The sequence below is a fragment of the Erpetoichthys calabaricus genome, chromosome 10, assembly GCF_900747795.2.
Source record: "Erpetoichthys calabaricus chromosome 10, fErpCal1.3, whole genome shotgun sequence".
Taxonomy (NCBI): domain Eukaryota; kingdom Metazoa; phylum Chordata; class Cladistia; order Polypteriformes; family Polypteridae; genus Erpetoichthys; species Erpetoichthys calabaricus.
Window position 1 is genome coordinate 104,398,772 of NC_041403.2, and position 15,966 is coordinate 104,414,737.

Below are 15,966 nucleotides of genomic sequence, written 5' to 3' on the forward strand. Positions count from 1 at the left end.
TAGTTTTTACACTGATATTAAGTTCTGTTCTTGAAAAAAAAAAAAAAAGATCATGATGGAAAATTTGCCACCAAAGAAGAATCAAAACCACATAAGGAATTTAGGGACTACTAATTTGTTTATTTTAAATAGCACCTTTCATTGTACCATATAGCTTACATCTTAAGCAACTGAAGGCTTCTGGCTTCAATTACTGTAAACACCCGAGCCATTATGCCATTCTGTCTCCATCTATTATGTTGTTGCTGGCTTAACATAGACGTGCCACACTGATTTACTGAGCTAGGATTCCACTTTCGCAGTAGCTACATTACTCCTTCACATTAGCATACAATCACATGAACAAATAAGCATTCAGTTTAATAGACAGGCAGGTTTAAAATCATTCTAAGGCTTTTTGTATCTGGAGGTCAGGTTTCTCCCCGAGGACAGAAATAGGGATGCCAGCTGGTACTCTTGAAGCTCTACATATTCAGGCTGACCCAAGTGCCCCTGGCTGCTAACCTTCTGCTCAGGTGCTACATCTGCCAATAATAGACAATATCTACATACTGTTCACGTGCCTGAGAAAGGCTATACACCCAAATATTCTCTAATCTTCATTTTTTTCAGCTCGGAAATAAATGTTGTCTATTTTTTATCCCCTTTTACAGGTAGATTACATCCTATGCAGAAGAGTTGATCTGAAGGAGGTTGAAGACTGTAAAGTGGTGGCAGGGGAAAGTGTAGTTAAGCAGCATAGAATGGTGGTCTGTAGGATGACGTTGGAGATAAAGAAAAGGAAGAGAGTGAGGGCAGAGCCAAGGATCAAATGGTGGAAGTTGAAAAAGGAAGACTGCAAGGTTGAGTTTAGGGAGGAGGTGAGACAGGCACTGGGTGGCAGTGAAGAGTTACCAGACAGCTGGGAAACTACAGCAGATGTAGTAAGGGTGACAGCAAGAAAGGTGCTTGGTGTGACATCTGGAAAGAGGAAGGAGGAAAAGGAAACGAGGTGGAATGAGGAAATACAGGAGAGTATACAGAGGAAGAGGATGGAAAAGAAGAAGTGGGATAGTCAGAGAGATGCAGAAAGTAGACAAGAGTACAAGGAGATAAGGCACAAGGTGAAGAGAGAGGTGGCGAAGGCTAAAGAAAAGGCGTATAATGAGTTGTATGAGAGGTTGGACACTAAGGAGGGAGAAAAGGATCTGTACTGATTGGCTAGACAGAGGGACCAAGCTGGGAAAGATGTGCAGCAGGTTAGGGGGTGATAAAGGATAAAGATGGAAACATACTCACAAGCGAGGAGAGTGTGTTGAGCAGATGGAAAGAGTACTTTGAGAGACTGATGAATGAAGAGAATGAGAGAGAAAGAAGGTTGAATGATGTGGAGATAGTAAATCAGGAAGTGCAACAGATTAGCAAGGAGGAAGTAAGGACAGCTATGAAAAGGATGAAGAATGGAAAGGCCGTTGGTCCAGATGACATACCTATGGAAGCACGGAGGTGTTTAGGAGAGATGGCAGTGGAGTTTTTAACCAGATTGTTTAATGGAATCTTGGAAAGTGAGAGGATGCCTGAGGAGTGGAGAAGAGTGTACTGGTGCAGATATTTAAGAATAAGGGGGATGTGCAGGACTGTAGTAACTACAGTGGAATAAAATTGATGAGCGACAGCGTGAAGTTATGGGAAAGAGGAGTTGAAGCTAGGCTAAGAAGTGAGGTGATGATTAGTGAGCAGCTGTATGATTTCATTCCAAAAAAGGACACCACAGATGCAATGTTTGCTCAGGATGTTGATGGAGAAGTCAGTGAAATGGTGAGGATGCAAGGAGTAGAGTTGGTGAAGGTGGATGAGTTTAAATACTTGGGATCAACAGTACAGAGTAATGGGGATTGTGGAAGAGAAAAAGAGAGAGTAAGCACAGTGGAATGGGTGGAGAAGAGTGTCAGGAGTAATTTGTAACAAACGGGTATCAGTAAGAGTGAAAGGGAAGGTCTACAGGACAGTAGTGAGACCAGCTATGTTATATGGGTTGGAGACGGCGGCACTGACCAGAAAGCAGGCGACAGAGCTGGAGGTGGCAGAGTTAAAGATGCTGAGATTTGCATTGGGTGTGACGAGGATGGATAGGATTAGAAATGAGTACATTGGAGGGTCAGCTCAAGTTGGACCCTTCAGCAATGCTACAGTATTGCTAAACACTATATACATTTTGAAATAACACACCTTCAAAGTGCTGGGTGCAGAGACCAGCCTATATATTTTCTGTATAGACTTTTCATAAATATGAAAAGTCAGTGCGACATAGTGGGTAATGAAGTAGACACTAGGCCATAAGGTTGTTGCTTCTTTTCTCACCTACTGTGACCCTAAGCAAATTACTTAAGCCACCAGTGTTCCACCACAACTATGCAATTACACAATAAAACAAGCTTTGGATTTGTGTTTGCTGTATAAAATAATGGTTGCTTCTTTGTTTTGTCCATGTGCACTTTGCTTTTTTCTCTAGGTAATCTGATTTTCTCGCTTATCCGAAATTGTGGATACATACAGTATAAGAATGCCCTGGACCTGGTTCACACCTTTCACCAAATACTGCCTAAGGCTGTTGTCTGTTCACTGAGACGCTGGAATAAGCTTGTGTGAAAAATGAGCATTTGGATGATTAATGGATATATGCAGTATAGTTGTTATTAACATGCCTTCCTTAGGTTAGCAGCATGCACTGATACAGTGCATTGCCATATCCACCACATGACAAACCAACTCAGGATCCCAGATTGGGTACTGAGTGCAGCCATGCAATGGGTGAAACCTCAGCACCGCACTAATTCAGATGGAATGGAACCAATGTGAGGTTTTTTATGGTGGCTGGAATGCCAATTCTGCCACCAACCCCCAGGTTTTCCTTGCAGGGCTGGATGCAGATTAACGCCATACCCAGGACAGAGCCTTGCTCAAGGGCCCAATGAAGTAGATTCACTTTGGGCATTTGGGATTTGAACCGGCAGCCATCCGATTGCCAGTGAAAATCCCTAACCTCAGAGCCACCACTCCACCCTTCCTTAAGTTAAGAAAGAAAAAAAAATGGCATCATGGGACCTATTAATAAATACACTATCATTGAGGTAATTATTAACGCAATTCTGGAAAACATTCAATCAAAAAAAAATTCCTTCCACAATAAAACTGTCTCTGTGGTGGGTTGGCACCCTGCCCAGGATTGGTTCCCTGCCTTGTGCCCTGTGTTGGCTGGGATTGGCTCCAGCAGACCCCCGTGACCCTGTGTTCGGATTCAGCGGGTAGGAAAATGGATGGATGGATGGATAAAACTGTCTTTATACCACCTTCATTCTGAAACATGCATACACATACACCCAGTTAATCTAACCAAGGGTCATGGAGTGCTGGAGGCAGCCCATCTTGACACACTGAGTGCTAGCCATCTCGTCCACACACCCACTCACACTGGGGTCCAGTTCAGAGTCCCAATTAACCTAACTCTGCAGATTCGGGGAGGATGTGCCAACTCCTCCACACAGACAGGATACAGGTGTGGGATTTGAGCTACTGTGCTATGATACCTCAGTACAGTCCTAGTGACAAAAGGCCAAAGTGTCCTAAAGTCATCTCACTTCACGTAATGGTTTATAAACTGTAGAGAGTTGTCTAAGAAAGCCGGAGATCAGTGCTAGGTGCCTCACCCCAGATGGAAAAAACACACAGGACTGTAGTGCTTTAGACAATCAATATGAATTTTGGAAATAGTATACTACAAAATAAAACACTGAACACTGGATTATCCCTCATGACAGTTTTGTGTATCCAAATGTGATACATTAGGAGACCATTGTATAAGAATCCAGGTTTACAGAATACCTTGTGACTGATTTCTAAATTTAAATATGATACATAAGGAAAAGGTAGTTTTAAGATAAATAAAACTATAAAAGTACGTATATTCATTTACTGAAAGTGCCAGTATAGAGTCATGGGAAGCTGGAGTGTATACCATCAGAATCAGAAACAATGTAGGAATCAGCCATGGGTGTCTGAAGCCAGTCTGTCATAGTGCAAAAAACACTTAGTCATATTTTTTTTAAGAATACTTTTAAATTAATTATTCAGTAATAACTAGTCAAGCCTATTTAAACCTTTTATTAAAGAGAGGGGGTAAGGTAACTGAAATTCTTGGTATGAAAATACACACGTGACTACATCACAACACTGTGCCTTCATACAGCAGACTGTCCACACAGAATAAATGTGTCCAATCTAAAATAAAATGCATTAACTTGTTAACATTTCTTTATTTAAAATGAAACTCTTATGACCATTATAGTTATTGTATTTCTTCATTTACATTATTTCATGTTTTAATATTATATACAAGAACACAAAAAAGAAATGCCATTGAAAAATAAAAAATATATTATCACATCATTTAATTGAGTTCAAAGTACTCTTATTAAGTGTACTTCCATTCCATTTTACAGTCAATACAAGGTATATGTCATAAAATGCAATAGTCCACAGCAAAAGGGCATTTTAATTTTCCAATTAAAAAGAGTAAATTGCAGGTTATTGTGTCTCATCCCATAATTTGGGTCATTTTCGCCTACTGAGTAAACCTGAAACATTTAATAAAGGCTCACCACACGTATGAAAATGTGTGTACACAGTTTACCCAGATACTGTCAGATTAAAGTCAGAATTCTCCTGCTTACAGTATATGTGTGAGTAAAAGTGAGGGAGTGTAATCTGGTGAACTGTGTCCTGTAGTGAACCTTGCTAGGTAGTACAAAGATCCCAATTCGTTGCATATGCACCTCACAGCACTCAGCAACAGGTTCAGAAGAGATGAGAGGTTTTCATTTTGTTTCCCTTGTCATGTGGATTCCCTGCCTGAATCTGAGCACATTCAGGGGGATTCTTAACTCTAAATCATCTCACATTGAGAATCGGTACACCAGTGTCTTTGATGGAACAGCGTCCCATCCACACAACTATGTTAACTGTTTACTGGTTAAAAAAAAAAAAAGAAAAAAAAGACAGAAAGCCTTTAAGGAAATTGATCGATGCGGACATAAAAATAAAAATGAATGAATGAATAAATGAAGTGAAGCTTCAGCTGACAATTGGCTTGATAAAAAAAACAACATTGACATATGTTAAAGTACCAACTTTACCTTTAATGTGTCTTTTAACCACACAGTACACTGTAACAGTATAGTGCATCAATGATTAATAATATATTTGGTTTAAAATAGGAGGATTAAAGTAAGGTCAAACCGCAAGGTGCCAAGCAACACAAACCATTACGTCTAACTACGAGCTTACATGTTACCAGCAAGATTCATCTTCGGATTGATTGCTTGAATGAGTAATACCATTTTAAAAATGTAATAGCTCTATAAATATCTGCTGATACATAATACTGTACACTAATATCATTCACTATTTGAAACTAACATACTCATCTGATATGCTGCTGGAAATTTATATACATTCCTGTCTAACAGACATGGGGTGTCTAAGGAGTAGATCTTCTGTAAGATTTACAACTACGTCCAGTGATCAGTTCATAAGTGTGTGAAGTGCGTGGTAATGGAAAAAAAATCGGTGATAGTACCAGGTTGTACAAGGTCCGCCTTTCCTGAGTCTTCAAAACGTCGGTGACAAGTACCCATCTCTCCTCAACAATAACATACAGCGGCGAAAAGTCCGCAGTAGTTCCAAAAGTTGACTGAAACCGGCAAAAAATAGGAGTTTTGTGTCCACCTGACATGACATCTCATATACAATGAATATAGGTGACGTACCTAGACAATATAGTAATCAGCAGAAACAAGATCATTACTCTTTTGTTTCGGGAAATGTAAAAGTACCATTAAACGTAAGGTTTGGTTGGTGCGATCACTTTAAATCAAAAACCTCCGCTCTCCAACGCAAGCGGATTTGCAGTTTTTGTCGACTTCTCTAGTCTCTGCAGAACTGAAGGAAAAAGCAGCGCAGCCTGCTGTTTAAACCGCAGCGGATCATGCAGTTGACCCCTGCTCTTTGCACCTCTGTTCAATCAAAGCAGGTCAGCTCAAGAACACTAAATGCGCGTGGTAGAAAATATACTTATATATAAGAATGGAAAGTTGGATATTCGCTTACCGATTCCCGGAGCGGAGTAGATGAAATACATCGCGGAGGTGGAGAGAGTGAAGAGAAACAGCAAAGCAAAAAGTGATCTCCTCGGCAATCTGTAATGACTACGCATCCTACGGGGAAATCTGATTTTGATGGGAGGCAAAATAATTTTTGGATTAAAAAAAAAAAGCTTTTTTCCTTATTCCAATTTAGCCAGTAATTAAAAACAGTAATAAAATAGCACAGCACGTAATGTAGATTCTAGTGACAGTGGAAATGACGATCTTGATTCCTCCCGAAATAGTCGAGAATAAAAATAATTTAAAAGAAAAAAGATACAAAAATCGGCCTTCAGCTTCTTAAACTCCTTTGAAGACTAAACAAGGCTATAATTTATATCTGCGGCGATGTATTCATAAATACAAACAAGAACAATGTTCAGCGTAAAAATTACAATATAGAACGCATCCCGATTTGAAATCTCTCAGCCGCTAACGCAGAATGAGGAATGAATGGATCACAGGGATCGTCTGAAAACTACCTTCAGGTTAATGATTTTAGGGAGCGTCACCAAATTACTCTACAGCGCGGCTGAACAGTAGGGAATGTCTGCAAATGTCTTTCCTAACGTATGGCGAGACTGTAGTTAAAAAATGGAACAGGTAATATAAGAATAATATTGCGAAAACTACGGCATGCAGATTCTTCATCTCCGAAGAAAACCAAATGTATGTTTTAACCTTTTCCCTAAACTAAACACTGTGGTTTCAATAAGCAAGGGCACTAAACAGAACAAGGTAGTAGTGCACTTTAAAGTGTAGGTTCAAACCTTAGCTGTGATACCTTCCGTGTGCATTTTATCTCGAAGTATGCGAGGATCAAATTTTATCTGAGATTCCAGACTTTAGTTCATTACCAATTAATTCAAACTGTAAAAGACTGCCATTGTTTCTAGGCTAAATTTTTAACTTGGTTTAATCATTTTGGTAATAGATTCCAGTTTCTCTTTCTGTGTCGGTCCGGGTTGGCCGAGGTTGGCATAATGTTCTTGAACCTGGAATCGTCAATGATCATGAGCCAGCTAGATGAAGACACATAACAGGTAAGAGCTGATGTAAGTGTAAAAGTGCTTTTTATTTTCAAACAGAATCCAAAGTGCAAAATAGTACAGTGATGGTCCATAAATAAATAATCCAAAAAATAATCCAGATGAGCCAAGTGGCAGATAAAAAGCAAAAAAAAAAAAAATCAATAAATGTAATATACTAAAAATGAAGGTAACATCCCATCCAGAGTAGGCTACGTCCATTAAAATCTACATGAGTCTCGGTCCTTTCCTTTAAAAGTGACGTTTACTTGGCTTCTTTCACTATATTTGTTTAGATTTTTTTCCTCCTTCTGCTGTGTTCAGACTCCATTTTGTTATTATCGCAAGGGTACAGGTGGCTCCTGATTGTTGCACTGTCATCGGCCGGCAATTATTAATTAATGTCTGCATGTGCACCCCACAACCTTTGAACCTGAGTGTACCACGTTTATTTATCTAAAAAACATCAGTAATTCAGGGCAATAACACATTACCCCCGATATGCCACATCCAGACTAGCCCATGCAGCCAGTTGGCAAGGTCCATGGCATAGTCCTCTTCACTGCACTAAAAGCACTGTTATCATCCCATACTAAAACAAACCCAAGCCCCCTTTAAAATCACAGGACACAAAAAGAATATGAACTTTTAAAACCACATAAAATATCAATAAATAAATAGTCTATTAAAAGGTCCATATTCAAAAAGTCCTTCCATCCTTTCAGGCTTTACTACGTGAGTTCTTTGTATAAAAGTCAGTCACCAAATCTTCTTGCTGTTTCTCCTTATGTCTTTGTTCCTCACTGCTACTGGCTCATCCTACTGCTGCCACCAAATTTTGGAGGTCCTGGTTGGCTCCAGGTGCTACAATGTCCCTGAACCCGGAACCATTGATAATCATGACTGGGATGAGCACCCTTCAAGCCAGAGTGCATTATATTTAGTTATCTAAAAACCGCTAAAACACCATGCTATCCCAACATACACTATGCCACACTTTAAAGACATTACATCTTAATATAAATATATAGATAAACCAATTGTGTTTACAATTAATTTATTTAACATATATTATTAATACTAATAAGGCAGCATCTTCTTATATAATACACTACTGTGACTGTGCATTTGTCTTTCCAGGATTTTAAATCACCTGTAGCTTGCAAACCGTTTGAACTATTGACCTGAAATTTGGTACACATATACTACATGAGGTCTATTATCCGCTTTTGGGGTAATGATTGACCTCCTAGGTTATTCCTCTTTTTATTTTTATTTTATTTTATTGTAGAATCAACTCTCAGCAGCAGCCAGAAGGGTGGCCATGCAGTGCATGCATACAGGCGCCGTTCTCATCCCTACCACCTTCGTCGTCACTTCCCCTACCTCTTCATATCTTAAATCATTCTTGAGGCAGATTGAAGACTTAAGTGCCAGCTTAAGTGAAAAATTAAGGAAAACAAGTAATTGCAACACAAAAACTGACTTAATTAGTTTTAACACAAAAAGATGCCGACAAAAGAAGAGAAGAAGCGGACCACTAGGGTGGAGAAAAGAAGAGCTGCTCAGGAAGCAGCAAGCACATCAACTTCTGATACAGTTCAGATACTGACTGAGCTGGAAATCAAGGCTGGGTTCTTGAAGCCTATGAGGTAACACCACTATCACCACAGCACCCCAGAAATAATTTGTGACAAATTTTAAAACAACTAGTATATACAGTTGCAAGGAACAATGATCCCTCTTTTTACCCTGTGCCGTATATAGGGATATGCTCGGGCCCCAGCAGCCCTGAACTGGATATGCAGGATCAATAATGAAGTGGTGGACTGATGGACAGTGTCCAGAGCAAAGTTAAGGGCAAAAGAAAAGACATCTGAAAACTTAAGAAGCTGATTTGATAAAGACTTTAGTGTGAGAAGAAGATTTTGCAGGTGAGTTGGACATAATGGTGGTGGTAGTGGTTGGGAGCATGCACTGATACAGTGCTTTGCTGCACCCGCAACATGCCGAATCGCCTACATAATGGGAACAACGGAAAAATAAGATGAACATTATTGCTGTTGGGCGGCACGGTGGCGCAGTGGTAGCGCTGCTGCCTCGCAGTTAGAAGACCTGGGTTCACTTCCTGGGTCCTCCCTGCGTGGAGTTTGCATGTTCTCCCCGTGTCTGCGTGGGTTTCCTCCCACAGTCCAAAGACATGCAGGTTAGGTGGACTGGCGATTCTAAAACTGGCCCTAGTGTGTGGGTGTGTTTGTGTGTGTCCTGCAGTGGGTTGGCACCCTGCCTGGGATTGGTTCCTGCCTTGTGCCCTGTGTTGGCTGGGATTGGCTCCAGCAGACCCCCATGACCCTGTGTTTGGATTCAGCGGGTTGGAAAACGGATGGATGGATTATTGCTGTTGGAAGAACAGAGAGTGTGCTGGAGCCGAGAGAATCACTGTTCTCAACTAAGCAATCATCATCTATTAGTTCTTTGCTCTTTACGTCATCCTGGGTTCAAAAACTATCAACAATGACCAGCAAAACTTAACTTAAGAGTCTGCATCTTTAATCATCACTTTATAAGTTGGCTAATCTTGTTTATGACTCGATGTCACAAAAAATAAACAAAAAATAAGAGACATACTTTATTGTTACTCAACTTTGAATCACAGTGGATTTACCTTTTTTTACATGGATCAACATGTAAAGAAATCTTTAATGTCAAAGTGAAAACATACTGTATCTCTGTAAAGTGAACAAATTAATTACAAATATAAAAGAAAAAATAATTGATCACATACATATTCTCCCCTTTAACGTGACACACCTGAAACATCATAGGCACCTTGGTTTTCAAAGTCACATAATTAGTTATTTAAAGATCATCCGTGTATAATTAAGGTATTCCACTTAATTGTAGTATACAGTAATGCACCTTATCTGGAAGATCCAGCTTGTAATGAGTCAGTACGGTGTCCCACCCTACAAAATTAAGACAAAAGAACACATCACACAGCTGCATGAAACGGTTGTTGTAAAGCACACAAGTCAGGGGATGGATACAAGAAAATATCCAATTCACTGAATATCCATTTGAGTCCAGTTAAATCAATCACTGAAAAATTGAGTATGACACATGAGTATGACACAACTGTTAATCTGCCAAGATCAGGTCATCCACCAAAAACTGATTGATCATGTAAGAAGACTAGTGAGAGAAGTCACCAAGAGACCTCTGTTAACTCAATGGAGGTAAAAGATACAGTAGCTGACACTGAAGAGAATGTGTAGACAACACCTACTGCCCTGGTGCTTCACCAGTTGCAGAATTGGAGAGTGGAAAAGAGAAAGCAACTGTTAACAAAATGCAAATAACATCTCAGCTAGAGTATTCAGAAGGAACATGGGAAAATGTGAAATCAGCTGGAAGAAGGTTCCATGGTCTGATGAGACCAAAATGGAGTTATTTTTTGCCACCAGACTAAATGCAATGTTTGACATAACCCAAACACTGCACTTTATTATAAACACACCATCCCTACTGTGAAGTATAGCAGCATTATATTGTGGGGATGCTTTTCTGCAGCAGAATCTGGAGGGCTTGTGAGGGTAGAAGGTAAAAAGAATGCAGCAAAAATCAGGGAAGTCCTAGAGCAGGCATGTGCAACCTACGGCCCGTGGGCCGAATCCGGCCCGCGTACTGATTTTATACGGCCCGCGACGACTTTTCCAAATATCATTGAATCTGGCCCGTTAACACTCTTGGTGATGCCTGTTTGTTCTTGTGGTATTGTTGGATTATTTTTGATAGTATGATGCGGCCAGTGCTTTCTGAAGTACTTTATATTGTGCTTCCCCCACTTTTAAGGCACGTCTGGAACTGTCGCACGTTTAAAGTGTGCAAGAGCTCGTAGTCGTTGACTCTGCTGCATCTTTCAGCTCTGCTGTCATGCGTAGCATAGCGCAGTCTTTTCATGGTTTTTGCTAGTGCTGTACCTATCTGCATGTTGTTTCGAGTTTCACGCTATATCGGCCTACATTTCAATACTTTCAAATACTTGTGAATTTTTGATCAACCCCTGATTAAGATGGCTTCAACAAAGAAGAGAAAAGTGCACGCTGAGAGTCGTACATTTCAAGAGAAATGGACTGACGATTATTTTTTTATAATGCAGAAAGAAAAACCTCTTTGTTTGATATGCTTGGAAACTATTTCAGTTTTAAAGGAATACAATTTAAAAAGACACTACAATACAAACACGCTAATTACAACAGTTACAAAGGTAAACTAAGAACAGATAAGATACAAAATTTGAAAAAATGTGTATCGGCACAACAGATGTTATTCCGCAAACATACTGATGTAGCTGACAATATTGTTTGTGCAAGTTTTATTGTTAGCGAAAAAATTGCGAAGCACTCAAAACCATATTCTGAAGGCGAGTTTGTCAAGGAATGCCTTACTGCAGTTCTGTGTCCAGAGAAAAGCCATGAAATGGAAAAGATAAGTCTTTCTCATTGGACAATAACCCGACGAATCGACGAAATGGCCAGTGACATAAAATTAAGCGTTAAAAATATTGCATCAAAATTTTAAGCATTTTCCATTGCTCTTGATGAGAGTACAGACTCCAACGATACCGCTCAATTGGCTATATTTATTCACGGAGTTGACGCTAGCTTCAATTGTACGGAAGAATTGCTTGCTCTCCAACCAATGAAGAATACAACAAGGGGTGAAGAGATTTTCCAGGAAGTAAAAACTGTTTTTACTGTATTTGATTTAAAGTGGGAAAAGTTATGCGGAATATCCACCAATGGAGCTCCATCGATGATTGGACCAAACATCGGAGTTGTTGCCCAAATAAAAACCAAATTATCAAGTAACAAAATCAATACCGAAGATTTGTCGGTATTGCATTGCATTATACACCAGCAAAACTTATGTGCAAAATCAGTTAAATTTGCACATGTGATGGGCACAATAACTGCATGTATAAACTTCATTAAATCCAGGGCGCTAAATCACCGCCAATTTCAAGAATTTCTGGCTGACGTTCTTTCTGACCATGAAGATCTTACATTTTATTGTGAAGTGCGTTGGCTTAGCAAGGGAAAAATGTTGAAATGTTTTTATGATTTGAGAAATGAGGTATCTCTTTTCATGGACATGAAAGGAAAACCTATTCCTGAGCTAGAAAACAAACCCTGGCTGTGTGATCTTGCATTTCTTGTTGACCTAACAACACATCTAAATTAACTTAATGCTAAATTACAAATTCAGGGACAAATATTTTGATTGTGAATCGTTTGCGAATGAATTAAATTCATTGAGTGGAGAATTCAACATTTGGTTCCGTGGTTTTAAAAATCAAGAAGCAAACTTGCAAATTTTCTCTTGTCCATTTGATGTTGATGTCGAACTAGCTCCACTTTCATTGCAAATGGAATTAATTGAACTACAAGAGAACCTTGTCCTGAAATCAAAATTCAATGATATTGAATTACTTGATTTTTATAAAAACTATTTCCCACGTGACAAGTTTCCAAAGCTGACAGCTTTTGCTCAGAAAAGAATGACTCTATTTGGCAGCACCTATAAATGCGAGCAACTTTTTTCAAGGATGAACTTCGTAAAATCCAAAACCAGGACGCGAATTACTGATGAGCACCTAGAAAACACGTTGCGAGTTTCCACGTCCACAATATCTCCTAATATTGATAAGCTTGTGTCCACCATGCAATCTCAATCGTCGCATTAATAAAGAGTTTTTATTAAATAATATATTAATAAATATTTGTTTGTTTTTTTTGGCCTTCTTGCATTTTCGATTTTCAGAAATACATATATATCCTGAAGTACTCTGGCCCGCGTAATCTTTCTACTTTCTAATCCGGCCCATAATCCTGTCAAGGTTGCACATGCCTGTCCTAGAGGAAATCCTGATGCTGTCTACAACAACAATGACGCTAAGCATAAAGCCAAAGCTACACAGGAATGACGTAAAAATAACACTGTTAATGTCCTGTAGTGTCCAAGTCAGAGTCCAGATCTGAATCGAATTGAGAGTTTGTGGCAGTGTCCTGATGTGCAAAGTTGTTAGAGACCTGTGCACACAGTCTCAAGGCTGTCATGGCTGTTAAAGCCGCACCTGGTAAATACTGACTCAACAGGGTTGAGTACTCATGCAATGTATTATTTTGTGTTTTATACAGTAACTGTCATTCATTTAGATCACTTTCCAGAGATCTGTTTTCAGTTTGACATGAATTAGTGTTTTTCTGTTGATCAATGTCAAAAAAGCCAAATCGCATCCACTGTGATTTAAAGTTGAACAACAATAAAATTTGAAAACATCCAAGGGGTGAATATTTTTATTGACACTTTACAGTGCATGCTTAATTCATGAATATAACATATGTTACTAACAGAAATGCTGGCAGCCAGTATCATGTTTTTGGAATGCAGGATGTATTCCTAGGCATGCTCTACATTAAGCCGCACCAGACACAAAAAATGTCACATTGTTTTTGGAAATAAACGTCTATATGCTCAAAAATCAATAGATATGTATGCATGCGTTTGTTTTTATAGAGCAGTATCCCTTTGTTTGATTGTAGTGTTGCTCAGTGACATAGTAGTGAACACTGCTGTCTCATGAATTCAGCGTCCTGCGTGAGAATCTTGTTCCCCTTCATTCTCTGTGTGGAGTTTGTATTGAGCCTTGACACAAAAAGAGATTTGGGCAGCCTCCCGTATACTTCGAAATCAAAAAGGTCGTAGAAAAATGGTCTTTACAGGCAAGAGTTAAAAACAGAATTGATGTTTGGTACAGACATGGTGGGTTTTAAAGATGGAGGGCTGGAACCAGAAGTGACGTCTTCAGGGTGGAACTGGAAGTGATGTCTTTGGGATGGAACCGGACGTGATGTCTTCAGGGGTAGAACCAGAAGTGACATCTTTGGGGTTTGGAAACAGATGTTCTCGCATTTGGTCTGCGGGGGAAAAAGAGAAAGGGTCAGTGCACTCTGCCACCCCCTGGTCCAACCGGGAATTACCATCTTTCGAGCCCTTTAGCTGCCTTCCATGTGCATGTGTGCGACAGTATGTTCTCCTCATGTCTCCATGGGGTTATTGTTCTGGTCCTTGGCTTTTCCTCCGACTTCCTAAACATGTGTGTTTAAAATTAAACAGTAATTCCATTTGACCTACTGAAGATGTGTGTATGTGTCGGTGTAAGTGCAATGTTCAAGGATGATTTGGTTATGATAATGCTACATTTTGGTTGACTATGATTTTAGAATTGTTTATTATGTTATTTGTGTATGTGTCGCACCTTCTTTATAAGTACTGTGCTCAACTGAAAGTCTGAAACAACCTAATAAATAAGTGTAGAATTTAAAAAAAGTTGGGGTTTTTTTGTGGAGAACTAAACCATCTGTTTTCAAACCTGCTTCATCCAACTTTAGAGTCATGGTGGACGGACTCTATACTGGCACTATCATGGGCAAAGCAAGAACCAAATGAGAGATGCTCTGGCAGATCTTTCCAGGGTATACTCAAACACACACTGACACCAGGGCAGATTAGAGTTTCCAGTTAACCAGAAGGAAAAAATTGAAGTAAATGGAGAAAAGCTCAAGCAGATGGGGGAGAATGTGCAAACTCCCAACTGTATGAACACCTGCTCACACCACCTTCGGTTTTCAAATTAATCACATTCACAGTTGAGCTGAAAAGCTAAACCTCATTATTTCAGCAAGACTGATAACATATTTTACAAATTTAATTTTTCAAGTATGGAGACCCGTAATATGTTTACTTTCTGATATTTATTAAACACAGTCAATGATGTTTGCATAATGATTCAAAGGTGTTTTTTAACAGCCCAGGATTCTTTGAATATGCATTACTGGCTTAATGTTTGCATGGAAAAAAAGCAAACATTGAGAAATAATGGCAATGTACTTATGAAAACAAAACAGATTCTGGTATTAACAGGGTTTGTGCTGATAATACTTTAAACTCAGAAAGGCAATCCAGGGTGTGGCAATGGAAACTGACTCCTTTGTGGCTTTTTATGCTTTACTGTGAGCGGAAAATCTCAATGCAGTTTCTGTTTGTACATTCAATCATTTCTGGTGGTCATACTGTTTTTTATATATGTAGTCACCATGGAAAATGGGGTGAAGTGACTCACAGGGCACACAAAGGAAGGGCAACGTAAGCAACCTTAACAAAGCCTGCTCCTCCAATGAAAATTGTAGCCAGTTGAGGTTGATTGTCCACTTGTGCGTATATTCTTGAAATTTATATCAACAGTCTTATCATGAGTCACCTTCTGTTATATCCCTCCTGCACAATTACAGGATATTTCTGGGTATTTTAATCCAGTTTTAACCTTTATAATGTGATGCAGCATCTACTTTATCTTCTTCTTTCAGCTGCTCCCTTTAGGAGCAGCCACAGCAGATCATCTTCTTCCATATCTTTCTGTCCTCTGCATCTTGTTCTGTTCCATCCATCTCCTGCATGTTCTCTCTCACTATATCCTTAAACCTTCTCTTAGGCCTTCCTCTTTTTCTTTTGCCTCACAGCTCTATCCTTAGCATCTTTCTCCCAATATACTCAGCAATTCACCTCTGCACATGTCCAAACCAACGCAATCTCGCCTCTCTGACGTTGTCTCCCAACCGTCCAACCTGAGCTGACCCTCTATCCACTTTGAGTTCTGAGAAAAGCGCTATATAAATGTAATAAATTATTATTATTAT

At 39.4% G+C, this 15,966-nt stretch overlaps 1 protein-coding gene across 1 annotated transcript in view; it reads right to left on the minus strand.

The window, feature by feature from the left end:
* The window catches only part of b4galt5 (UDP-Gal:betaGlcNAc beta 1,4- galactosyltransferase, polypeptide 5), a 130,669-nt gene extending 124,016 nt beyond the window's left edge, over positions 1-6,653 (minus strand). The window contains exon 1 of the mRNA XM_028811690.2: positions 6,145-6,653. Within this exon, the coding sequence (XP_028667523.2) occupies positions 6,145-6,250 (106 nt within the window). The 5' untranslated portion in view covers positions 6,251-6,653. The remainder of the gene's footprint in view (positions 1-6,144) is intronic.
* Between the last annotated feature and the right edge of the window lie 9,313 nt (positions 6,654-15,966).